This window comes from Balaenoptera borealis (assembly GCF_965194805.1).
Source record: "Balaenoptera borealis genome assembly, chromosome: 10".
Taxonomy (NCBI): Eukaryota; Metazoa; Chordata; class Mammalia; order Artiodactyla; family Balaenopteridae; genus Balaenoptera; species Balaenoptera borealis.
Window position 1 is genome coordinate 71,139,649 of NC_138874.1, and position 27,077 is coordinate 71,166,725.

The window sequence follows — 27,077 nt, forward strand, 5'->3', positions numbered from 1 at the left end:
AGCCTAATGGGGGTAACTTGTAGGTTACTGTCTTTTTTTTTTTTCCTGATTGTCTTTAAAATTCTTTATTATTGACTTTTGACAGTTTTAATATAATGTGTCTTGGAGAAGATCTTTTTGTATTGAGATAATTGGGTGTCCTATTAGTTTTGTGGACTTGTATATCCAGTTTCTTCCCAGGTTTGGAAAGCTCTCAGCTGTTGTTTCTTTAAATAAGCTCTCTTCTCATTCTAGGATACCCATTATCCTTATGTTGCCTTTTCTAATCAAGTTGGATAGTTCTTGTAGAGTTTCTTTATTAAAAAATCTTACTTCTCTCTCTTCTTCTACCTGAATCATTTCTAGATTTCTAATTTCAAGCTCACTAATTCTCTCTTCCATATGGTCTGCTCTATTTCCAATGCTTTCTAATCCATTCTTTCTCTCATTTATTGAGTTCTCCAGCTCCAGAATTTCCCATTTAGTTCTTTTTTAGAGTTCCAGTCTCTTTGGTAAAGTATTCCTCTGTTTATTAATTTTACTCTTTAGCTCATTGAACTGCTTTTCTGAGTTTTCTTGTAGCTAATTGAATTTCTTCATGACAGCTATTTTGAATTCTCTATCAGTTAGATCACAATCTTCTGTGACTTTAAGTTTTACTGAATTGTTATTTTCTTTTTGTGATACTGTGTTTTCATGGTCCTTGATGAGTTGTTCCTCTGCTGGTGCATTTGAAGGAGCAAACTCCTTTCTTATTTAGGTAAAGTTTTTTTGCTTTGATTCTAACAGTTCGAGTTCTTAATTAAAGGCCTTTCTTTTTGTTTTTCAGTAGGTGGTGCTATAGCCCAAGTTTTTGTTTCTCTTGAGTGGCCTCCGGCTATATTTGAGAACAGCATTTTCCACCCTCCAGCACCTCTGCCAGAGGTGTCCCTGGTGTCCTCATTGCCACTGCTTGTGCCTTGCTGCTGCCAGTGTTGCTGCTGTCACTGGCATTTCCGCCTGGGACACTGGGATGGCAGGCACCTCTACCATGTCTGGGGACACCTGGGTCACGAGCACTGCTGCCACAGTGGGGAAGGGGAAACCAGGGTCATGGGCACCTTTGCTGCCTCCAGGGTTGTTGGGTTGGGGGGTGCTGCTGTCATTGGTGGGAGTGGGGGGAGGCTGGAGTTGCGGGTGCTGCTTTGGCTGGAGGGACCAGGGTCATGGGTCCTGCCACCGCTGCTGTCTGGCTCCCTGTGGCTATGGGTGCCATTGTGGCTGGGAGGCCTAGGTGTCATGTGCCACCTCTGTTGCTGCTACGAGGTTCGCTGGGGCTGCAGACTCAGCCGCTGTGGCCAGGGGCCAGGATCCCAGCACTGCCTCTGCTAGTCCTTGGTTCTGCCTCCTCTGTATGTCCCAATTCACCCACCTTCAGATGTACAGATGTATGGATCTCTCCAGCATCCTGCTGTGTTGGGCAGAGGAAGCTTTCTGGAGTTAGGAATGTTTTACTAGTTGTAGACTGAAGGGGAGAGACAAAGGGAGCTTTTCACACCATCAAGGTGTTGATGTCACCTCTGCAAAGATTTATTTTTGTGAGAATAAATTTCAATTTATTCTTGCATGATTCATAGTAAGTTATTTTTCAAATTTATTGTTCTCATTTCACCTGTTTTAATTTATTGGCGTAAGGCTATTCACAATATCCTTTTAACTCTTTATTCCTAACACTATCATTTGTGTATTCTTTCTCTTTTGCCTGCAGCACCCCAGCGTTCTTGGCAGAGGTTAATTTTTTAATGTGTCTGTGAACCAACGTTCAGCTTTTCCTGTCTCATACATTGATTTTCTGTTTCTTTTTTTTTTCTTATTATTTCCTCCACTTTCTTTGGATTTATTCTAGTATTCTTTGTCTTAATTTAATTGTTACGAGACCAATTTTAAGTCCTCTTTTTAAATATAAATTTCCTTGTAACTATTACTTTAGTTCCATCACACAAGTTTTATTATGTCAAATTTTCAATATAATTTACTGCTAAATATTTTCTAATTTCCCTTATGACTTACAGTTTTACTCTTGAATCTTATTTGAATTATAAATTTCCAAAGTTAGAGTATTTTTGATCATCTTTTTGTTATTGACTTCTAACTTTGTCATCTTGAAACAAAGTGGACTGTATGATGCTAATCCTTTGAAATTAGTTGAGCTTGACTTTGTGTCCCCAGTGTGGTAAATTTTCATAAATATTCCTGTGTGCTTGAAAATAATACACATTTTCCAGTTGTTAGGTTCAATGCTCTATTTATGTCCTCTAGATGAAATTTGTCAATTGTTCAGATTTTAAGATTGTTGGCATATCAGCTACTAAGATATGTTAAATATCTTTCATTATAATGATAGATTTATTAATATCTGTTAATTTTTTAAAAAATAAATTTATTTATTTATTTATTTATTTATTTATTTATTTTTGGCTGCGTTGGGTCTTCATTGCTGTGCCTCGGCTTTCTCTAGTTGCGGAGAGCAGGGGCTACTCTTCATTGCGCTGTGCGGGCTTCTCATTGTGGTGGCTTCTCTTACTGTGGAGCATGGGCTCTAGGTGTGCAGGCTTCAGTAGTTGTGGCGCATGGGCTCATTAGTTGTGGCTTGCAGGCTCTAGAGCATAGGCTCAGTAATTGGGGCTCACGGGCTTATTTGCTCCGTGACATGTGGGATCTTCCCGGACCAGGGATTGAACCCATGCCCCCTGCATTGGCAGGCGGATTCTTAACCACTGCACCACCAGGTAAGTCCCAAAATCTGTTAACTTTTGCCTTACATATATCTGAGGCTATTAGAATCACACACATTTATAATTTTTCCATCATCTAGAGGTATCAAAGTTTTTATCATTATATGATGACCTTCTTAATCTCCATTAGAACATAACAACTTTATCTAATAATAATAAGGCTACACCAGTGTTCTTTTGGTTAGTATGTGCCTGAATTTTTATTCTTTAAACTTTCTGGGTCCTCATGCTTTAGGTATTTTTCCTGTAAACAGTAAAGAGCTATTTTTTTTTAATGTGTATTTTAAACTGAAGTTTCCTTGTTTCTTTGTGTGGTTGATGGTTTTTAACTGTGAGTCTTGCTCCAAGATTTTCCTTTTCCCAGACTCCATGCAGCCCATCCTTATTCTGGCCATCCTGCCTTTCTGCAGACACAGGAATGCCTCGGTGAGGCTGCAGCTGCCCTTTGTAGCTAGGCCTTGGTCAGATTCCAGGCCTTTCTCTTCTTGCTTTGTCTTGGGAGAATTCTCTTTCTGAGGTCCCCTGATCTCTCTATTCCAGGGGCAGAGGGTTCTCGGAGGAGGCCTCTGTCTTGGCCATCTGGACAGCATGCAGCTTAACTTAGGATCTCAGTGTTGAACCTTGTTCTACTTATCCTACCAGCTTTTAGAGGGCAGGGAAGTATTTGTCAGCATCAAAAACATTTAGTAAGTGGTATTAGGTGATGAAAAGCAATAGTCATTTGTTGAATGTCTCTGGGGACTGAACACCGATGACTTATTTTCATTTAATTCCCTCTCAAATTCTAGCATTTTACCAATAAAGAAATGGAGGCTGAGAGAGGATAAGAAACATGGTTGAAAGTTAACAACTAGTAAGTGATGGAGCAAAACTTTGAACTCAGGTCTACCCCCAAAGCCTCTGTGTGTGCTTCTGTGTATGTGTATGTGTGTGTGCTTCTGTGTATGTGTATGTGTGTGTACGTGTGTGTGTGTGTGTGTGTGTGTATGTGTGTGTGTGTATTTGTCCTGCTTTTTTCTGGATGTTTCCACAGTAATAGTGATGATTTGCTAAATGTTCTGCCACAATAGACTGAAGTTTAAGGTTTGGGCTCTAACTTGTAGATGGCATCAGGCCTGATTCTTTACAGATAACTCCTGTGTCAAATGTCATCCTGGTTTCACAATGAGTAATTTTTAAATGTACAAGAATCAGATTTCATAAATAGAGTAATTTTTTGGTCATTAAAAGAAATACATCACCCTTGACCTTCTCTAATGGTTAGAAAAGAGGAAGTGAAACCCCAGCCTCTCCTTAGAGAGTCTGTGGGGTAAAGGACAAGGCAGGGGGCTGGGCATGGTGGACGGGGTGCTCATCCATGCCCACCACTGACACTTGGCATCCCCTTGGGCATGCAACTTGGCTTAGACCTGTCCATACACAGTGGGCTCTGGTCTCCAGAAGGAAGACAGAGGCTGTGGGCCTTAGACTCAGGCCTGTGTGCTCTACACCTTAGTGTTCCTTGGGCCTTTTTATCTCACTGAGCTTTGATTTCCCAATTCAAATGCGGGGATAACAAGAGTATCCACATTGAGGGGTGTTGTGCGGTGAGGACTGGAGATGATAATGGTGTTAGTTAGATAATGGTCACAGCTGCTGTTTACTGAGCACTTGTTTGCCAAATGCTGTGCTTTGCTTTCACAAGCATTAGGTAATCTATGTAACTACGATTAAGTAACATTTTTCACAAAATAGAAGATATGTATTATATAAATCCCAAAATATATAATGAGATTCCCAAGATACAGAATATTTAATCTCTATGAAACATAACACACTACCCCCTTCGCAGCACGTGTGACACACACACACCCCACGCACACAGCATACACATACACACACACACACACGCACACACACTCTCTCTCTCTCTCTCTACAGTGGAGCTCAATAAATGGCAGCTGTGGTTGTGGTTAATCATGCAGACCTTCTCTGGTGTTTACCAGCTCCTGCTACCTGGGAAGGATGACATCCTTCTAGGCCAGCCAATCCACAGTGTGGGTCTGGAGAAGGTGGAGAGGGCAGTGGGTCAAGCATTTTTTTAAATTAATTAATTAATTTATTTATTTTTGGCTGTGTTGGCTCTTCATTGCTGCTCACGGGCTTTCTCTAGTTGCAGCGAGCAGGGGCTACTCTTCACTGCGGTGTGCGGGCTTCTCATTGCGGTGGCTTCTCATGTTGCAGAGCATGGGCCCTAGGTGCACAGGCTTCAGTACTTGTGGCTCGCAGGCTCAGTAGTTGTGGCTCGCAGGCTCTAGAGCACAGGCTCAGTAATTGTGGCGCACGGGCTTAGTTGCTCCTCAGCATGTGGGATCTTCCCAGACCAGGGCTCGAACCCATGTTCCCTGCATTGGCAGGCAGATTCTTAACCACTGCGCCACCAGGGAAGTCCCGCAAGCATTTTTTTAAATCATGGAAGGGTATTGAATATTGTCAAATGTTTTTTTCCGTATCAGTTGAGGTGATTGGTTTTTTTCCTTTGTTTGTTAATGTGATGTATTGCATTGATTGGTTTTTTTTATGTTGAACCACTCTTGCATTCCTGGGATCTTAATCATGGTATATAATCCTTTAAATATGCTGTTGGATTTGGTTTGCTAGTTTTTTGTTGAGGATTTTTGCATATATACTGATGAGGGATATTGGTCTCTTCTTTTCTTTGTGTGGCTTTAGATCAGAGTAATAATACAGGCTTCCTTGCTGTTCCCTGAACATGCCAGACATACTCCCACTCTGGGGGCTTTTGCACTGGCTATTCCCTTTGCTTAAAATGCTTTCCCCCTGGATATCTGCATCCCTTTTTTCAAGTCCACCCAAATGTTACCTTTTCAAACAAGCCAACCCTGCCACCCAAATTAAAATTGTAAATTGTTTCCTTCTTACACCCTAGCGCTCTTGATTCTTTCTCTGCTTTAATTTTTTTTTGCAGTAATATTTATCACCTTTCTTCATAATATATAATTTGCTTATTCATTATTTTATTACATTAATATACTATGTTATAATAATATATGATACATATTATACAATACTATATATAGTATAGTATAAATTATATAACAACAATAATTTTTATTATTTATAATTTATCTATTATGTTTACCTTTACTGTCTCTACCCTTCTTCTTACATATCAGGTATGGGTTTTACTTTGTTTAATTTATAGATGTATCCAAAATGCCAGGAAAATACTTAGGTCGATAAATATTTGTTCAATTGAATTGGATAAATTAACACCAAATGTTAGAAGCACTCCTGGCACCTTAGCCATTCTTCAGGGCTGGTGGTGCCAAGAACAGTCTCACTGTGGGTGGGAAATTCAGTGCTAGAGGCAGGATGTTTGAAAATCAAGTGTTTGTGATTGGGATTAGTCTCGTGACTTTTTCTTTCTTTATTATTATTATTTTTCCAATTAACATACAGTAAAAGTCCCTTTCTTGGTGTAGAGTTCTATGGGTTTTAATTCATGTGCAGAGTCATGTGACCATCACCACAATCAGGATACAGGACAAACAGTCCCACCCCCTCAAATAGTTCCTGAATGTTGTCCCTTCATAATGAAACCCTTTCTCAATTCCTAAACCCAGGCAACCACTGCTCTATTCCTATAGTTTTGTCTTTGTCAGAATAACATATAACTACAAGTGTGTAGTCTTTTGAGGCTAGCTTTTTAAACTCAGCATAAGGCCTTTGAGATCCATCCAATTTGTTGTATCAGTAGTTCATACATTTTTATTGCTGAGTAGTATTCCATTGTACAGATGCAAATATTTTCTCCCAGTCTATGGTTTGTCTTTTTACTTTTAAAGTGTCATTCACAGATTGAAATTTAATGATAAGTTTGCCTATATTTACAAAAAATCCTGCTGGGATTTTGATTGGAATTGCACTGTATCTATAGATGAATTTGGGGAGAATTGAAACCTTAACTTTTTTGAGTCTTCCAATCCATAAACATAGAATGTTTTTCCATTTGTATATTCAATAGATCTATGATTTTTTTAAAAAAAATCAAGGTCTATAGTATTCAACATACAGAGCCAGAACATTTTTTATAGATTTATACTTATGTGTTTAATGTTTTTTTGGAGCACTATTTTAAAAGGTATTTTAAGTGTTTCATTTCCCAATTGTTTACTTCTAGTATATAGGAATATGATTAATTTCTATATGTAACTGTGTATCCAGAGGTCATGCTAATTCACTTATTAGTTCTAGGAGTTTTTTTTTTTGTAATTGCTTGGGATTTTCTATGTAGACAATCGTGTTGTCTGTGAATAGTGACAGTTTTATACATTCCTTTCCAATCTGTTTTTCCAGCATGATGTTGAATAGGAATGGTGAGAGGGGACATCCTTGTCTTGTTCTTAATCGGCGTGTTTCTCCTTGGGTTTCTCCTGCCTGGGACTCTCTGTGATTCCTGGACTTGGCGTGGCTATTTCCTTTCCTACGTTAGGGATGTTTTCGACTATAATCTCTTCAAAAATTTCCCCAGGTTCTTTCTCTCTCTCTTCTCCTCCTGGGACCCCTATAATGCAAATGTTGTTGCGTTTAATGTTGTCCCAGAGGTCTCTTAGGCTGTCTTCATTTCTTTTCACTTTTTTTTCTTTATTCTGCTCAGTGGCAGTGAATTCCACTATTCTGTCTCCCAGGTCACTTATGCGTTCTTCTGTCTCAGTTATTCTGCTATTGATTCCTTCTAGTGTATTTTTCGTTTCAGTTATTGTATTGTTCATCTCTGTTTGTTTGTTCTTTAATTCTTCTAGGTCTTTGTTAAACATTTCTTGCATCTTCTCGATCTGTGCCTCCATTCTGTTTCTGAGGTCCTGGATCATCTTCACTATCATTATTCTGAATTCTTTTGGCGGAAGGTTGCCTATCTCCTCTTCATTTAGTTGTTTTTCTGGCGTTTTATCTTGTACATAGTCCTCTGCCTTTTCATTTTTTCGATCTTTCTGTGACTGTGGTTTTCCTTCCACAGGCTGCAGGATTGTAATTCTTCTTGCTTCTGCTATCTGCCCTCTGGTGGATGAGGCTATCTAAGAGGCTTGTGCAAGCTTCCTGATGAGAGGGACTGGTGGTGGGTAGAGCTGGGTGTTGCTCTGGTGGGCAGAGCTCAGTAACAGTTTAATCTGCTTGTTTGATGATGGGTGGGGCTGAGTTCCCTCCCTGTTGGTTGTTTGGCCTGAGGCAACCCAGCACTGGAGGCTACAGGCTCTTCGGTGGGGCTAATGGCAGACTCTGGGAGGGCTCATGGAGTAGTTCCCAGAGCTTCTGCTGCCAGTGTCCTTGTCCCCGTGGTGAGCCACAGCCACGTCCCGCCTCTGCAGGAGATCCTCCAACACTAGCAGGTAGGTCTGGTTCCGTCTCCAGTGGGGTCACTGCTCCTTCCCCCTAGGTCCTGATGCGCACACTACTTTGTGCATGCCCCCCAGGAGTGGAGTCTCTGTTTCCCCCAGTCCTGTTGAAGTCCTGCAATCAAATCCCGCTAGCCTTCACAGTCTGATTCTCTGGGAATTCCTCCTCCTGTTGCCAGAGCCCCAGGTTGGGAAGCCTGACGTGGGGCTCAGAACCTTCACTCCAGTGGGTGGACTTCTGTGGTATAAGTGTTCTCCAGTTTGTGAGTCACCCACCCAGCAGTTATGGGATTTGATTTTATTGTGATTGCGCCCCTCCTGCCATCTCATTGCAGCTTCTCCTTTGTCTCTGGATGTGGGGTTTCTTTTTTGGTGAGTTCCAGTGTCTTCCTGTCGATGATTGTTCAGCAGTTAGTTGTGATTCCAGTGCTCTCACAAGAGGGAGTGAGCGCACGTCCTTCTACTCTGCCATCTTGAACCAACTTTCTAGTCCTTAATTTTATTATTTATTTATTTATTTATTTTTTGGCTGCATTGGGTCTTCATTGCTGCGTGCAGGCTTTCTCTAGTTGTGGTGAGTAGGGGCTACTCTTCATTGCGGTGCACGGGCTTTTCATTGTGGTGGCTTCTCTTTGTTGTGGAGCATGGGCTCTAGGTATGCGGGCCTCAGTAGTTGTGGCTCACAGGCTTAGTTGCTCCGCGGCATGTGGGATCTTCCCAGACCAGGTCTCGAACCTGAGTCCCCTTCATTGGCAGGCGGATTTTTAACCACTGTGTCACCAGGGAAGTCCCTGCCTTGGCTGATATTTGAATAGTGAACCAGCCTTGCATTTGTGGGATAAGGCAAATCGGTTGTAGTGCCTTATTTATTTTATATATAGTTATATTTGATTTCCTGTAGTTTATTGAGGATTTTTGCACCTATTTTTCTAAGACATGTTGGCAGGTAGTTTTCTTTTCTTATACTGGCTTTGTCTGCTTTTGATATCAGAGTAATTCTGGTCTCATAAAATGCATTGGGAAGTGTTCTCTTGTATATTTTGAAAGAAGTTGTTTAGAATTGGTGTTATCTTTTAAATGTATGGTAGAATTCACCAGTGGAAACATCTGAGGCTGGAGTTTTCTCTGTGGAAAGGTTTTAAACTACATATTCAGTCTTTGTGATAGCTATAAACTGTCCTGGTTATTTATTTCTTCTTGCTTACTTTTGGTAGTTTGTGACTTTAAGGGAACTGGTCCATTTTATCTAAGTTGTCAGATTTGTGTGCACAGAGTTATTTGTAGTATTTTCTTTTCCTTTCTGTGGGGTGTGTAGTGGTATTCTCTCTTTCATTTCTGATGTTGGTAATTTGTGTCTTTTTCTGTCTTTGCTAGCTTAGGGAGTGGTTTTTCAATTTTTAAAACTTTTTCAGACTTCTTCCTGAGCAGTTCTCAAAGCCTTTGGAATGTGGTTTAGGGTCAGATCCACACATGTGCAGCTCAGAATTGAGCTCAGAGGTTGATACACAACTTAATGGTTTCACTTTCTTAGGTCTCCTCCTCTTCATCATCTTCCCAACACTTTCTAGCTCCCTGGGATCCCTTCCTTCTCCTCTGTCTGGAAAGCTGGAGCTTTAGTTTCTCTGCTCTGCCATGCACTTCCCACCATTGCATCTGTCTCTGGGGCCAAGCAGGGAGAGCAAAAAGAGAGACAAAAACATTGGGGATTTTGCCCGACTCTTGGGACCAGAGTTCCTCTGGTCAGAGAGAAGGGTTCCCCTCCCTGAGAATTTCAGATGCCTGCCTGGTCACTGCTGCTGCTGTGTGGTATCTTGGAGGCTGAGGTGAGAAAGAATGGAGAAACCCAACAAAGAAAATTCCAGGAATTTTCCTCCATGCTCTGGGCCCTGTTGGAGCCTCTTTCCCCACTCCTTAGACTAGAAATAGAGCCTTCTCTTGGAGGCTGTGTCTGTCCTGTCCACACGTGGTGCACGGTTCTTACTCCTTGTAAGCCCATTCCGGGAGATGCTGGAGGGGGAAGCCCCAGGAAACATGTTACCGGTTGCATGGTGCTTTGGGTTTGGTTTCCTGCTTTGCTACCGTTTACTTTTCAGAGTCCTCAGAGAGCTGCTTATGTGTTCTATCTGGGTTTTTAGTTTAATTCAGTGGGTAGGACAGAGTAGAGTGTGCTTACACCATCTTGAAGGGATCCAGGCATGGTCCTGTGTGTGTTTGTTTGATATAAAATGAGAGCTTCTCCACCTCCCACATATCTGGAGAGAGGGTAGAGGCCCAGGGAACTAACTTCCGTTAAGCATCTGCTCTGTGCCGGGCACTGTGCCTTAGTACACAGCGGCATTATTCTATGACTCTACGCGGAAAGTATGGCATTGTTAGCTCCATTGTGCAGTTGGGGGAAGTTAGGCTCAGATTAATTAGTTCAAGGTCATATAATTAAGTGGTAGGCTGCAGTTATATATCATGGCCTGTCTTAGAAAGATCCAGAAAGTTCTGTGGAAAGCAGAAGAGAAGGCTTAAGTCTGATGTCCTGCTTCCCTCTCTCTGCAGGACGGATGAAGGTGATGCTGTGATCATGCACCCCGGGATCCTGTGCATCATGGTGAGGCTGCTGCCTCAGTTGTACCATGAAGATCACCCTCAGGTACTTGTTGTGAACACATGAGTTTGTCTTTTTCACGTGACTGATCTTTTAAGCTCCTCTGGCCAGAGACTCCCTTTCCCTTTTTGCCTTTGCCTCCAGTCCCCTGTATGAACAGAGCCTCCTTCATGAAGTGCCTCCTGCAGGGGAGTATCAGTGGGTCTGAGACCCTTGATTGAGTTCTACCCACCCTTCCATGGCCACTCAAAACAGATTGTTCCTGTTGGTGATGTGACCTTCTAAAAACAACAGCCAAACAAAAACTGAATGAAATGATTTTATTTATATGGGACTTGCCTTCATGAGGCAAGTCCCATATAAGTACTACATATAGTGCTGGGCATTGGTGGGACCAGAAGTCCTCTGCTCCCCATTAATTTATCCATTGCTTGGATATTGGCTGTGACCCTGGCTCGGTGCTCTATGTAGGACATGCAGGGCTAACAGGATGAGAACTGAGCACTGTCCAAGCAGCCCACATCTGTGGTGGGGACTGGGAGGTGGTGGTGGGGCAGACAGACTAAGTAAATAAGCTCACAAATGAATATACAATTACAAATTGTCACAAGTGATATTAAGGGAAAAAAATGGGTGCTGACAGAGAATAATGGGAATGGAAGTGGGGGGGAAGACCTAATTAAATCTAATTTAGATGAAGGTGTGGATGTCAGGGAAGCCATCTCTTAGATGGTGACATTGAAGCAGAGCCCTGAAAGATGAGTAGCAATTAAGCAGGTGGGAAGGAGCCTGCTGCAGGTGTCTGGGGTGGGAGAAAAGCGGGAGAGCTGGAAATGTGCCCGATGGGGCAGGCGGAGGAAGGCTGCCGCCCTGACAAGCATGGGGTTTTATCCCAAGGGCACACGAAGTCTCTCTCAAGTGAATGGAGGGGGACATCATCAGGTTTTTGTATTAAAAATCTCTCTTGTTGCATGGAGGGTGGACTGGGAGTGGGGCCGTGTGGAAGAGAATGGGGACAGCAGTTAGGAAGCCATGTCCACAGCCTGGTAGCACATGGTGGTAGCTTGATTACGGTGGCGTTTGTGGGAAAGTGTGTAGAGCAAGGAGTCAAGAGACCTGTTGGGAGATAGAATCAAGGCCCTGAGATGAACGGGGTGCAGGAAGCGGGAAGAGGGGGGAGTCAAGGTGGCTCTTAGCTCCTGTCCTGGCAGCACTGACGGCCCCACTGCAGCGAGGCGCGCTTGTACCGGCGAAAGCAACAGAACGAGGCAGATTCTCAGGAAGTGCTCTCAATTTAGAGAGTATGTTCTCTAGAGGTTCTGAGAAAGAAACTCGAAGTTGAGGAAGCCCTGGAAAATACGCTCTTGAATTAGCAGCAGACGAAAGGAAATTACTTGAATTGAGCAGCTACCATGTACCAGGCACGGTGCCACACCCTTTCACTGATTATTTACCCTCATAGATGTTTGGTGGGGAGTATCATTGTTTCCATTTTAGCCAGTGGGGAAACCGAGTCTCAGACAGTATACATGCCTTTTAAGGATTCTGAGTTGGTGGACCTGGTATTAAATGTGGCCCTACCTGGTGGCAGTTCTTACGGTCTTTCCCCTGCACAGCAGTGGCTTCTGTAGGAGAATGGGGGCTCACGGGCGTGCGGGTCCAGCTTTGTTTTGTCCTGGAATTAAAAAGGAGATGATATGTTTTAAGAAGAAATTGACCCTTGAACAACCTGGGGGTTAAGGGTGCTGACCCTCACACAGTGTACTACTATCTCTGCCTCAGAAACAAAGGAGTTGATAAATGACTCACCCAAGGACAGGAAGGTGAAAAAGTTTGGATAGAATCAGGACTAGTTTTGATTCCACATATTGTGATCTCTAATTGAACATAAACTTTTCCCTACACTCAGTTAAACTTAAAGATCTGTAAAATGAAAATACAGGTCTTATATTATTTAAAAAAATCCATGCATAAGTGGACCTGTGCAGTGTAAACCTGTGTTGTTCAAGGGTCAACTATAGGGGTGTTATTAATCATTGAAAATGACAATGGCTTAGTAAAAATATTGCAAATCCTCCGAAATCGGTGAGAAGTGGAGTGGAGGAACAAAAGCCTTGATGTGTAGGGAAGGGACTGTTTTTACTTAGGAAATTCTGTAGCAGTAGGTACAGGAGTTAAAAAAGGACTAACTCAATTCCATGTCTACATGTCTCTTTGTAACTGGATTCCTTTATCTGGTTCCTGATCCTCTGCTGGAAACTGATGATAAAGTGATTATCAAACCAGTGAGTAAGGATGCATCTAATAGTGAAATGGAATGCACTTTATATCTTTCAACATTTATGGAACAGCAGTAGCCTGGGCTAAAATGGGTTTGATTGCTCCTTTAGTTATCTATCGCTGTATTACAAAGTGCTGCCAAGTTAGCAATAATGGTCTCGTTCTTTCTCGTGGTTCTGTGGGTCAGGAGTTTAGACAGGCACCACAGGGACAGCTTCTGTCTGCTCCACATGGTATCAGCTGGGCATCAAGATGGGTTCTCCACTCACAGAGCTGGCACCTCTCAAGCTGGCTCAAATGGTGAGAGGCTCCTAGGCTGGCCCAACGGGGTCAGATGTCTGGGGCCTTGGGTAGGGCCTGACTTCTCCTCCATGTAGCCCTCACTGTCTGGCTTCTACCTGTATACCTCCACCTGGATTCTCTGGCAGGCCACGTAGCAGCTCAGGGCTCCCAAAAGCACAAGAACAGAAGGTGCCGAGCCTTCTGGAGGCTTTTGCCTGGAACAAGCCAGCATTACTTCCATGGCATTCTGTTGGTCAAAGTGAGTCACAGGTTCAGCTTAGACTCAACGAGAAGGGACCTATGTCTCCTTTACTGACGTGAGGGGTGGCTTGCGTGTACAGGAGAGGGGGAATTGTTGGGGGCCATCTTTAAAGACCAGCCACCACACTTGCCTTAGGCATCTAACTGACGGATAAAATTATTTGACTCCTAAATCAAATGTCTTCGAGTCTTTTGGTTATCTAAAGCCTGGGACCTTACTTTCTTTTTTTTTTTTTTTTTTTTCTTTTTGAGCATTTAACTGGCTTTACTTTCTTTACCTTAGTATTCAGGACAGGTTCTGCCTGGAGCATATTGGAAACTAATACACATTGAGCGTTACTTCTATTCCAGGAACATTAATCAGTGTTCATAACAGCTCATTAAAATGAGAATCTCCCCGTTTTGCAGGTGCTTGAAGCTCAGGAAAGTTGTGTAACTTCCTAAAATCATGGAGGTGTTGAGGGGAGATCTAAAACTCACTCCCAGGCTCAAGGTCAAGACATGTTTGATGAATAGATCTCTCATCTCTGCAGCTCTTGCAGAATGCAAGGTCATGCATCTTGGCGTTGCACACTTTTCCAGGGGCTATCACCTTATTGTGAGGAAGCCTGGCTTCCTTAGCTGTATTTCATACCCTGCAATGCACTTGCAGTGAGAACAACCAAGCCAGTGGTTTGGGTGGTCTTAGCAGTCAAACGGTTGCTGATAAACACATTGTGCAAAACTCCACCATGAGGATGACTGACGAAGTGATGCAGAGCAGACAGTGGCCTGTCCTTCCGCTTCCTAGTGCATGAAGACTCTGTGGATGAGCCCCAGTTTCAGATAAACGCCATGAGTTGTCACATCAGTGTGTGGGGAGGAACTTTCCCTCATCCTGTGATGGTAATTGGACAAATTAAGTATGCAAATGAGGCTTCCACTTGGTAGGATACTTTTTCTCTATTCAGGTCACAATAAGTAATTGAGGAAAAGTCTAACTCTCACGCACTGTCTCTCAAATATGCAAATGAAATGTAGTGGTACATTTTCTCAAAAATTTTCTGCAGATGCCAAATCAGCAGCTATTAAAAGTTGGGTAATTATAGTAATTAACTTCTGAAAGGTGGGGGGGTCGGTGGGAAACCTCATAACAACAAACAGAATAGTAAATCAAATGAGAAATGAGACACACACAAGAAGATGCTGAAATGAGACTGACTGAAGGACTGCAGGTTTTGGGGCAGAGGAAGCAGCTGGAAATTTCAGTAGATGGCAGTGTTACTAAAAAGATGGACTGTGAGGTCCCCCTCATCTCCCTTCAGGTGGGCCTGGTGATTCCCAGCATCCCTATGCTCTTACCCACTTTACATCCCTCGGATGCTCTTCCTACCTTATGGATGAGAAATTGATAGCTTTCCAAGGTACAGATATCATTTTAGAAGCAGCAACTTAACTACTTACATGGGTTGTCTGGTTTATTTCTAATTGTGGCCACATTAAATTTGTTCTGTTCATGACCAAGAGGGGGTTTTTCCCTCTGCAAAACGCTAGCAGTGTGAGCTGCTCTTGGAAACAAATAATCCAGCTGATTTTTTTTCCTCTTGTATCATCGCCAGTATTAAAATTGGACTACAGGAATTTTATTGTGAATGTTGCTGTACTGAGCACAAGGCAAAAGTGGAGTCCAGCTCAGTTCTGTTGGAGCTGAGTTGGCCCCTGGAAGAAGTAACTAATTGAGAAGAAAGGCCTTTTCTCTTTCTTTCTGGCATGCTCAGCAGCCATGAGGGGCTTGCTGTAGGGACGTGGCTCTGGGCTAGAACTCTGACCAGTAGTGGAGGGCTCTCTCCTCCCAGCACCACTGCACTTCCGTTCATGTCTTAGCAGAGGGTTATTTGCTCTGTGCATGACAATAGGAACTCAGAGGGTGGGGAGTCAGATCCAGTTTCACAGAGGTGGAACTCAGCCTGTGTTGGGGCCACCAATGTGATGTATTTACTTTTATGAATAATTACGCAGCACCTACTAGGTGCCACTGGGGATTCAGAGACCAATGTCACAGTAACACACAGTCTGAGTTTGAGGGTGGGTACTCAGACGAGTGGAGAAGATAGTTAGATATTCTAACTGTAACAAAGGTTTGCCCACAGGGTCTTGGGGCAGAGGGGAGAGAAAGCCACACAGAGATGGGGACACTGGAGCTAGACTTTAAGGAAGAGACTTGTCTATGCCAGATCAGGTAGAGGAGGGCGGGACAAGACATTCAGACAACAGAGAGAGGCACACGTGAAGATGCCCATGTGGGGACTTCAAATTGTTCAGTTGGGCTAGGATAGACCATGCGGGTAGAAAGGCAGTAAATGGGGCAGGAGAAGTAGGTTGAAGCCACATCATGAGGGGCCTTGGGTACCATACACAGGCAGTTGGATTTTATTGGATTACCATCCTTTGTCATTGTTGTCATCGTCATCACTGCTGTGTTTAATGAGCACCCACCATATGAGGCTCTGAAGATGACGGATTTTGGTCAAATCTCTCTGCCACTTAACAGTCACAGAACCATGGCAAATTAGCTAACCTCCACGACCCTTAATTTTCTTTGCTGTAGTATGGGGAGAATAATATCATCTTCCTCATGGCATTATTGTGAGGATCAACTGAAGCAATGCAGGAGCACTTAACATGGCAAGCAGAACATACAAGGCACCATGGGAAACACTTGCTGACTGGTGTGGCTACTGCTATTAGTTGCCAAAACTTTACAAGCATTTTATCATTTGATCTTCATAATAACCCTGCAAGGTAGACATCAGTATTCCCACTTTACAGGTGAGGACTTGAAACTTGTAGCACTTAAGTGACAGAGTTAACACCATAACTAGGTGGTGGATGTGCCTGATGGGAGGCTGCAGGACCTCCTGCCACTGCACCAAGTTGCCTTCCCTGTAGGGAGGTGGTAGCCGTGGGTGGGAGGCAGTTGGAAAGCAATGACATGATCAGACCTGGGCATTAGAGAGACTGTTGTCTGTGGTCAGTGTACACCTCCCCTCACTGTTGGGTGTGTTCCAGATTCTACTGCAATGGAAGCCTCCCACACAGTATGATGGGACAGAAAGAAGAGCAGGCTCGGGCTGCATCTGTCAATTGATTTGCACCTCGATTTGGAAAGGGTGCCATTTTCTGGAATTAGCCTGTATTTCAAACACATTGAACTAATCATGTGGGTTTCAAATAGCTAAAGTATCGACAGCATTAATAGCCCTGGATAGCATTGTGTAAGGGCAAGCTATCTGAAAAGAGCCATTTCCTTCAACAAGGAAATTGGCAAAGTAGGAGTCTTGCTTTATTAAATTACAACACATTAGAAATTTCAAATATGTTGAATTTCTATGTTTCTTCTGCTCTTTCATTCTGACCCCATTCTTCCCCAAATATTTCTGTTGTCCCTGAGTGGAAAAGTCTCAGATCCTGGTCAAAATCCAAGTGACTTCTTAGGGTAGCCTCTTAAATAGAGCAAATAGACATAATCTTGCATGGAGATGAAGAGCATCAAAAGGAAGCTACAGTGGACATAGAACGATGGAGTGGAAGTTAAAGTTGATAGGGTGAGCTCTGGTCCGATTATCTGGCGACCTTTCTTCCAGTCCTTTACCATCATTATTTCTATGACTTACACAGGCCACTTCCTTTCTCTGCACCTCAATTTCAGCTACTCAGATTTGGCCTAGATCACAGGGGTTGCAGACACAATGTCTTGGGGCCAGAGTCGTAAAGTAAATGTGTAGGTGTAAACAATAAGGAATGGTGAGACCTGTGGTCATAGGGAAGTGTACTTGCCCTGCCTAGAGGTACTCACATCTAGCTAGGGGGAAACAGGACAAAAGCAAAGCCAAACTACCCCCACCAAATAAAACACATCTGTAGACCATCAGTTTATGCCCCTTATGAGACACTGAGTTCCCTTCCTTATAATGAGTGCTTGACTCAGTGTTAAAATCATGGGCTTTGAAGTAAGACCTGGGTTGGGGTGCCAGTTCTACCACTCACTGGCTATGTCACCTTAGGAAATTGTTGTAAGCTCTTCAGTCTCAGTATTCTCATAATAATATTTTCCCACTGAGAAGAGTAGTGGGAAGTATAGTTCGAGAGTACTTAGGACTACCTGGCATGCAGTATGTGCTCTCATACCCCCTACCTTTCTCTTCTGGCTTTGGTACTCGGTGTTCCTAGGACTCCGAGTCACAGTACATAAAATTTTAGAAATACAAAATGGAAGGTAATACATTTTAGGTATATTTCCAGCTGGCATTCTACAATTGATAAATTAATTGATAAATACAAATGATAATTAATCAGGAACCTTACTGATACAAGGTAAGAAAAGAAGACTGCAACTAAAAGGGATTAATATTCTGAAAACACTCGCATCCTTTAAGGAAAAGTACTTTCACAAATGCTGTTTCTGTTGACTCCCACCAAAAACATACCAGTGATGTAGGTATTTTCATTATTCTCATTTTAAAGCTAAGGAAACTGAGGCCCAGAGAAAGTAAATAACTAGCCCAAGTTTCCCATTAGTTAGTGTCAAATCAACATGAGTACCTACTTCTGGGTAGATATTTGTGTGCCCTGTGCCCAGAAGATGAAGGAAGGGTAAATGTCTATTTGGAAGCTCAGAAGCAACACACCGGGGCTGGAGTCACAGAATGCTTGGAAATGGATCTCTTATCTCTGCAAGAGACTGTGGGCTCTGCAGTCTTGTTTGAGGAATCTTCTCCAGACAGTCGTGTGTGGAGATCTGCTAACAACAGCAACAACAACACATCTGTTTAAAAAGTGTATCTTAAAAGAGTTGTGTCAGCAATTTACTTTGGCCAAAGCAATAGAGATACTCAGGGTAAGTTAATCCCTCCTTCTCTGAGCTAACCGAGGATGCCCAGGCCACAGCGGGGAAGGGCTCTGGCTGGAAGCTGATGTTGCGTCTCACGGAGCCCACTGCTCACCTGACCTAGCTGTCGTGGAGTGAGGGGGTGTGTGTCCAAGGTGACGGAAACTCTTCACAGATGTTTCAGGTTCCAGGCTGTGCAGGCATCCTCCTGGATGGATGTTTACAAGCTGGTTTCCCTAGTAATGTCCTCATGCTCCATCTCAGGGCTGACCACAGGCTCAGGAAAGATCATCTCCCCTGCTGACCTGGCACTGTTTTCATTATTCTTCAACACTCAGTTGGCACATCACCTTTTCTGACCACCTTCTCTGGTCCAGTGCACCTGCTATTTCCTAGAACACCTTGTGCCCTTGTGCTTGCACTTACTGGGCAGCTGTTGTGTTTGAGGCACAGGGATATGTGCTAGGGAAACAAGGATGAGGAGCCATTGTCTCTGGCAGCAGTTCACAGTTCTTGGTAAATAGATAGCTTGTCATAGTGTGGTGTTTATAATGATTCAAGTGTGGACACAGTGCTAGTTAGGAAGATCAGAAAAGTTTTCTTAGATGAGAGAACGTGTAAATTGTCTCTTTAACAAGTAGGACCTCAGCAAAGGGATGGGATTAGAAAGGACATTCTCAACTTTGGGCATCAGTCAAAAAGGTTATGGCGTATTCAGCAAAGGGTGAGGATGTTACTGGGGTAGAGTACATGGTGGACCAACGCGGGGGTTGGGAAGTAAAGCTGGAAAGAGACAAATATTTTATTAATATAAGATCCTAGACTTCTGTAACCAGGATGTATTGGCCATCATATGTATGTAATTCGTAAAAGAAGCAGAAGATTTAAAGCAGGCACCCACATGCATCTTGGTCTTCATTGCAAATCTATACAAGTACATCCAGGAAGCCATGCCCTTAGACATGGATTCTACTGATTCAATGGGATTTGGACCCTCTTACACCTAAACCAAGATCACAGACTCCCATGCCTATAAGGCCATGTGGGCACTGCAAACGAGTGTATTAGGCTGGTGGGGGCTGTGCACAATGGAAAGTTTATGCCCATATAAAGAGAGAGCTAAGTCTAAGTAAGCAAAGATAAAAACCACAGCGACTTGTCAAATAAAGCACATCTGTGGGCTATATTTACCTGTGACATCCCAGAAGAGCAGAGGTCACTTAAAATGTATCATCTCTCTTCCAAAATCATCAAATAAAGAACATTTCAACCAAATTGGAATAAGTGACTAGTCCAAATTTGAGTAGCTCAGTGGAAGTCCCTAGTTCTTTCTAAGTGTCTGGGGGAAGCAGATGCTGGTCATCTGATGGTTTTTAGTTAGGACTACATGATTAATGTCCAGAAGACACACTCTGGACTGAGGTACTCATAGCCCACGCCTCCTTGGAGGGACCCACCCCACCAGGACCCAGCCCTCATTGGGCTCTGGGACCACCATATTAATTTGGACCAGGAGAGAAAGTGGGGGGTGGGAGAGAGATAAAGAAGATTAAACATCCACAGCTGGACAAGGACAGACTTGAAGACTCAACTGCTAAGTGGAGAAGGCAGAAAACTCCTACAGGCAGCCCCGCACGTCTCTCTGTGATAATTTGCCTTGCAGGTCCAGCCTGCTGATGACCCTGAGCGCTTACCACTGAGTCCTAATTGAACCACTATCCCCTTCCTGCATTGGAAGTAATGTGCGTTAGGAAAATCAATCCATTTGTAGGGGGAGAAACCAGACTGGTTTCCTGCTACTGCTCATATTTTCACTAAAACCCCATTTTACTGGAACCAACATTGAAAAAAACAGCACATTTTATTCAAAACAAGGCAATATTGGTATTGACAGAGCTGCAGCGATAATGAGGACGATCAATTTTCCCTCCTCCATTATGGGGTATTGAGCAATTTTGGAGTAAACTTGTGGCATCATTAGATAAGATCAGCATTTCTATTTCTCCCTTTTGAAAATTTTTTCTTTTTTGCTTTCTTTTTTGCATATTTAGATTTTAAGTATTCCTACTCTGGTGAGGAAAAAAAAAAGCAAAAACAACAACAAAAAGGAAAGCCAAAAGTCCCCAAAGCAATAAGTGAAGTGCTGGTAATAAAAATTGGAGATTGTAGACATTTCTTTTTAATCCTTATTAATAATACATTGTGTTGTTATTTTTGCATCTTATTATTTCATGCAGACTGTCTCCCCAACTCTCACCCCAAATTAAAAGACTGCAGTTACCAAATATTCCAAGTTCTGGGAGAGGGAGAGTTCTGGGCAAGAGGGTAGAAGCAGCTTTTCTGTTTTGAGAAGAGTGGAGAAGGAAGGCAGAGGTGCGGGCTCTTTGGATGTAGGGAGGGACACTTAGAGCATTGGAAGAAAGATTTGGGGAAGGGAGTCAGGAGGTTGGGGAGATTTCTACATGGAAGAGCGTCTTAAAGTAAAAGACATGGAATTGTTTAGTGTAAATTAGATCTGGCATTTCTTTCTTCTGTTTCTGGTCCCTGTTGGGTTATACATGTCCCTCTAGCATCTCAGGCTGGCTGTGCAGATACCACAGTGACAGGGAAGGGGATTGTCTTCATCCATTCGGGCCGCTATAACAAAATACCATAGACCAGGTGGCTTACAAATAACAGAAATTGATTTCTCACGGTTCTGGAGTCTGGCAAGTCCAAGATCAAGGTGCTGGCAGATTCGGTGTTTGGTGAGGACCCACTTCCACACTCATGGCACTCTTCTCGCTGTGTCCTCACATGGTGCAAGGGAGGAGGGAGCTCTCTGGGGTCTCTTTCCTAAGGCCACTAATCCCATTCATCATGGCTCTACCCTCAAGACCGAAGCATCTCTCAAAGGCCCCACCTCCAAATACCACCACACTGGGGGTTAGGTTTCAACGTATGAATTTGGTGGAGGGGAACACAAACAGTCCATTGCAGGGACCATCTTCTTTGAGTGATGAGATCTCTGCTTGACATCAGTGATGTTGACAGAGGGACAAAATCCTAGCTGGGAGCAGTCCCCCTGAAAACCATTCTAATGTAGTTTATATTTTAAACTAAAATTGAATCGTCTAAAATTTTAAGTCGAAAATATTACCGAAGATATTGTAATGATGGGAATTTCACTGAATGCCATCAGTTTGAGGCAGGAGCTATAGGTGTCATGCTTTTGGAAGGCGTGGGAGGATGGGAGGGTGAGCTGTGTGACCCCTTCCTTTTTAAAAAAATCTAAAAACTGATGACAAACACTGTAATTATGTTTCACCACACATTGTAATCCTTGAAACACATATGCTACAAAACTGAGTTCACAGCCTGAAGAAGAACGCCATCTTACAAATTTCTATCCCTTAGTGATACAGACATACTCTTGACCATCTCTGGGCAGGGTGGCCTCGAATAACTACATGCACAGGGAGGTAGGTGATGGTAGAGCGAGGTGATTCTGAGTGTTGGGTCCGGAGTCCCAGAGTAAGTGCCCTTATGGTGACTCCTGGCTTTACGTTGGTAGACTAAGCTAGACATAATCTACATCACCATAGATCCCTTTTCTTGAAACCAGAGACTAGGGCAAATGTGTGCAATATGAAAAGCAGGCTAGGGTCTCCGCTTGGGTTCCCCAAAGTGGAGCCCGAGATAGGGCTACAGGTGCATGGGATTTGTGGAGGGAGGGACTCAGAAGAAGGGAGGTGAGGGAAGCAGAGTGGTGCAGGGGAAGGAGCTGAGTGAGGACATGCTATCAGCTGAAGTCTAGCTTCAGCCTGAGCCTACAGGGCGGGGCCGTCAGCGTGAATTGCACCACAGAAGCTGAAGGGCATTGGTTCATTGGCTGTAGTCTGGGGGCGATGTATATGTGTGTGTATTTATGTGTGCACACTTTTATGTATGTGTGTACGTGCATGTATGTGTACATGTACACACATGTATGCATGCATGAACATATATATGGGGGTTACATAGCAGGGCAGCTACCACTTAGGGGAGGTTGACCTCCACAGGAGGGGCAGCTGCGATGGGTACACTAACCTGGAGAAGGAGGTCTGGGTGGAGCCCACATAGCCTCCACTGCAGGAAAACTCCATTAAGATCTAACTGGTATCCTGGTCATTTCAGAGAGTCTTATACAAAGTAAAAGAAAATGTGGACAGTCTTAAAAGTTTTTATGAAGAAAATTCCACCCCCCCATTTATATATCCATGGAGGCTGGGAATTCCAGGGGTTTACCCTTTTATGAAGAAAGGAAGATTGTGAAAACAATGTATTGTATTTGGCTCAGTACTGACTGAGCTGATTCTATGCACTCTATCCTATGGGCTTCAAGGACATAAAGATAGTGAAGTGAGTTGAAATCTAGTAGGAGGAAGATAAGAGGCCAGCTGTCTGTGTGTCCGAATGTGCTTAGCACAGAGAGATGCACAAAGGATGAGGGGTGAAGGGAAGCCTTCCCCACTGGAGCCGTGACTTCAAGGGCTTGTATGAGCTGGTGTGGTTTGGCACGTGAAGACGGAGGGGGCTGCAGCTGCCACAGCCAACAGCCTGGGTGGGGCACCTCCTGCAGGCTGGCACTCCCAGGAGGATTCCACCTTCTAGGCTGGGGGCGCAAACTCAAACACAGGACTGTTGAGTGAGTGATGCCAGTGGGTAGGGGGTGAGTTGTGGGACCCGCTAGAGGGCATCGCCGCTGCCCAGCTCCCACTGCTTCTCGACAGACACAGGATGGCAAAGCAGCGTGGCCAGATCTTTCCACCTTTTGAGAGAGGCCACAAATCTGGACTTCTACGTGGAATCTCCAGGCTTTTAAATGTTAGCAATTTAGAAACGGTTTAAACAGTGTGTGGGTCAAGCACCACATGTCTCAGGCTGATGCAGCCTCTTGCTTGCCTGTTTGCAGTCTGTTTTAAGCTGTCTACCTGTTTGGCAGCTCCTGTGAGGAGGCCCCGTCTGAGAGGCCCAGGACAGATGGTGTGCGGTAAGAACAGGCTGTGAGGGCTAGTCTCCTCGCCCCACCACCAACTCAAGGCCTAGTGGGGAGCTTACCAAAGTGGCCCACGAAACATGCCGACCTCCAGGGCTCACTGCTTGCTTTGGTTACTCTTAGCTTTCCAAGGAGATCCAGTGCTCCGTGGCCAGTCACATCCAGTCCCTGGTGAAGTCGGAGAAGAACCGTCAGGTCATGTGTGAGGCGGGGATGCTCAGGACCCTCATGACCTACTGCCACCAGGCTCTGACCGCCGGCAGCAGCCCCTTGCACTCGGGGCTCAGCAGGATTTTTGAAAAGCTTGCTTCCCAAGCCATTGAACCAGACGTGTTAAGGTACCGTGTGCTGCACGTTAAATGCTGCCAAGCCCCTGGCAGCCATGCGAGGGCAAGTGGGCAGTAAGAGTGCCCCCTCCCCCTTCCCAGCGATGGACACTGCAAGTCCAGGGAGGAGCCTTGGGTCTGCAACAGTGTGCGGCCCGCAGAGCGGACATAGCCCCTCCCATGGAGCTGATGTTCTCGGGGAGAGGGATAATAAGCAAAGGGTCCTGCAGACAGTACAGAATAGCGCTGGATGGGATGTTCGGTTCAGAGTGGGAGCTCTGAGGAGCTGGGAGGACCAAAGTCGGGAGGTTGGGTGTAAAGAGGGGGACTTCAAGGGAGTGGCAGTGGCTGAGACCCGTGGCCTGTGCAGTTCACCAGACCAGGTGAAGATGCCCTGCTGAGAGGGGTGGAGGCTGTAGGGGCCTGACTGCCACGAGGCTGGACCACAGGGAGCTTAGCTGGTGTGACGGGCCGCGACTGGGCTCCCTACAGGGACGGGGACAGAGGCAGCACCACTGTGTCCTGTGGGGCCTTCCCACTGCAGCCCCTTCATGAAGCCACATGTTTCCTGGAGAGCCACAGCAGGGAGAGAAGATGCACAAGGAGGAGCAGACACAGAAGACAGAAAAGCAGAGGAAAGAAAGGCTCTAGGAGGGAGGTCAAGGGTCTCTTAAGTACTTGTGGCCGGGCCACCCTGCCCTAGACAGTGTAGGTGTAGGGAGGGTGGTGCCCGGGGCCACAGGCCAGCTGGACCCCTGCTGGCACACAGGACCAAGTGCAGGGGGATGGAAGGCAGCCCCTCCAGCCAGCAGGCATGGGACCCAGGGGCCAGGCCAGCCTCTTTCCGCCTCTAGCTGCGGGGCTGTCAGACAAGGCCATCGTGCTTAGTTCAGCTGATTAGTCAATTCCATTAGAAACTTAAAAACAAAGTATGACAAAGTTATTTTCCAACAAAACCGTTTTCCTCTCAAGGTCCTCACTGGTTAAGTCAGAAGCACTTAAATTCACCAGCTCTCTGGTCTGAGTGCCAGGTCAGGGATGCCCTGTTTCCGTATGGCCTGAGGAAAGGGTTTCCAGGCAGAGAGAGGAAGGCATGGCGGGGGAGCCAGCGAGCTCTGGGATCTAGGACAGTGCTCAGATGAAGCTGGAGGAAATTTCTGCCTGCAAAATGTCTTCATTTGGTTCTCTTGTTTGTTATGATATTCAGACAGTTTCTAGGTTTTGGAATTGCTCCGCCTCCATCGGCTGCAGCGAAAATCCTCAGTTCATCTCACGTACATGGAGGGGACTCTGGATGCCCAGGTGAGGACAGAGGAAGGAATAGGGGCAGGATAATGGGATTTAAAAGACAATATGCATTTCTTGTAAGGGATCCTTTACGACACATGGGAAGCAGACAGATTTAAAAATGATTTTGCCTGCTGCTCAATGGAGCAAATGAGGAAAAAGCAGAAGGCTCAGATCAGTGGTCCCCAGATAAAGACCAGATATGGAAGGAGCGAGACCCCTACCCCCATACAGGATGGTGATGATGAGTGTGTACTTGACCCCTTTGGGCCTGGAGCTCAGAAACCTTCATGTCACGGCGCACGCAGGAGTGCCCAGCGCTGGCCCTGGGCAGGGGAACAGTGTCAGCTTTCTGCACAGCTCACAGCTCAGGGGAGTTAGGAGGTCAGGAGGACCAAGCATTGGCCTGGTACCTGGAAAGATGCTGGTCTAGGGAACCAGCTTGGAGAAAAGAGAGGCATGGACACGCTGAATATAAGATTGCATAGGACATTGAGGCAAGGAGGCCCAATTGAAAAGCAAGGACGGAGAGTCAGGCTTGAGCCGGCAGCCAGAGGTGGGAGACAGAGCTTTCGAGGAGACAGGCTGTTGTGAAAGAGAGTGTGGAGGCCAGAGAACCAAGACAAAGCCGCAGTGAGTGACGGCCAATGGGGCAAGCCAGTGACAGCAACAGAAAACCTGTATTGGAAAGGGGTGGGGGCCACGATAGAATTAAAGTGAGAAGTTTCTAGGAGGAGCAGGTTGTCACAACAGTTCCGTGTTATCAGAATCAGCAGAGAGCCCAGGTGGGAGGGCCAGCGGAGGGCCCAGGAGGACACCCTCAGGATTAGGAACGGCATGGTACTCTGCAGAGCCCTCCTTCGGGGCTGTGGCAGAAATATGGGGGTTGTTGTCAGAAGAGGGGCAGAAATGGTTTGAGCAAAGACACAGCTCTTCTCCTGCTTGCTGCCCTAGGGTCACAGGCAGTGGCACCAGTGCCTGCTGAGGGTCCCCTGGACACCAGCCCTTGCTCAGCAGTCACACAGGCCCTCAGGCCCTCAGGGCCATCCCAGGGCTCAACCACCGCCCTTCAGACAGCACTGAGCCTCATCTCCATGACCTCCCCACGCAACCTGCAGCCTCAGAGGGCAGCCCTGGCTCCATCCTTCGTGGAATTTGACATGTCTGTGGAAGGTTATGGGTATGACAGGCTTTCATATACTTGAAATACACTTTATTAATTTCCCAGTGCCTTGGGTGAATTATAATATTGATTACAAAAGTGTAGTTCCCATTGTCTCTCACACTCAGCTGTGGAAAATGTCTGGGTCATGGACACCCTATCTTCTCAGTGGCTTCTTAGAGGCAGTGTCCCCAGCTGTCTTGGGCCAGGACCCTCTCATTCCCCTGGTGTGTCTGCATTCTGGACTGCCCTCCCCTCTAGCCTCCAGAGCAGATTCCTTTCTTAGGGTCATGGTGCCAGCATCAGGTGCTTTCTGTCCTTGGGGCCTCATGGTCTAGGAGGGAGTGAGACCCCTGCAGAAGGACAGAGGGGGAAACCTCACGCCAGAGGTTGGCTTGCGGTTCAATGATCTGAGACACTTTCCTGTTCCAGCTGTTTGTTTATTCCAACCCTGTCTACGGTGATGGGAACCAGCACTGAATACTCGGTCTCTGGAGGGATTGGGACAGGTAGGTGCTTCCCTGGGGGTTTAGCTTGCTGAGGTCCCCTCCCCGACCTGGGAGTAAGTCCTTGGGGAGCCTTGATTTCCGATTTCCACTTGGCATTTCCAGAAAGCGTGAGTCTTCCTCTTGGTCCCGCTTGTCCCGTTGGTCATGCCTGCCTTGGGGCAGGGATGTCCTGTTCACTGTGCATCCCATGGCTCTGCACAGAGCGGGGGCTGTGTTAGCACTGATGGGCTCGGTGGGTGAGTTGGTGGCTGAGCCTGGCTTTGATGCATTTTGTCAGTGATTGAGAGAGGCTGAAATGGGACACCTCACCCCACCTTACGGCTCTCTCTAGAGAGGAATAT

General features: G+C 45.1%; 1 protein-coding gene across 1 annotated transcript in view; it reads left to right on the forward strand.

Annotated features, from left to right (window-relative positions):
• Positions 1 to 27,077, forward strand: part of WDFY4 (WDFY family member 4) — a 260,133-nt gene that overhangs the window by 42,538 nt on the left and 190,518 nt on the right. The window contains exons 12-16 of the mRNA XM_082407126.1: positions 10,697 to 10,790; positions 23,576 to 23,790; positions 24,986 to 25,080; positions 26,020 to 26,245; positions 26,660 to 26,736. Of these exons, the coding sequence (XP_082263252.1) occupies positions 10,697 to 10,790; positions 23,576 to 23,790; positions 24,986 to 25,080; positions 26,020 to 26,245; positions 26,660 to 26,736 (707 nt within the window). The remainder of the gene's footprint in view (positions 1 to 10,696; positions 10,791 to 23,575; positions 23,791 to 24,985; positions 25,081 to 26,019; positions 26,246 to 26,659; positions 26,737 to 27,077) is intronic.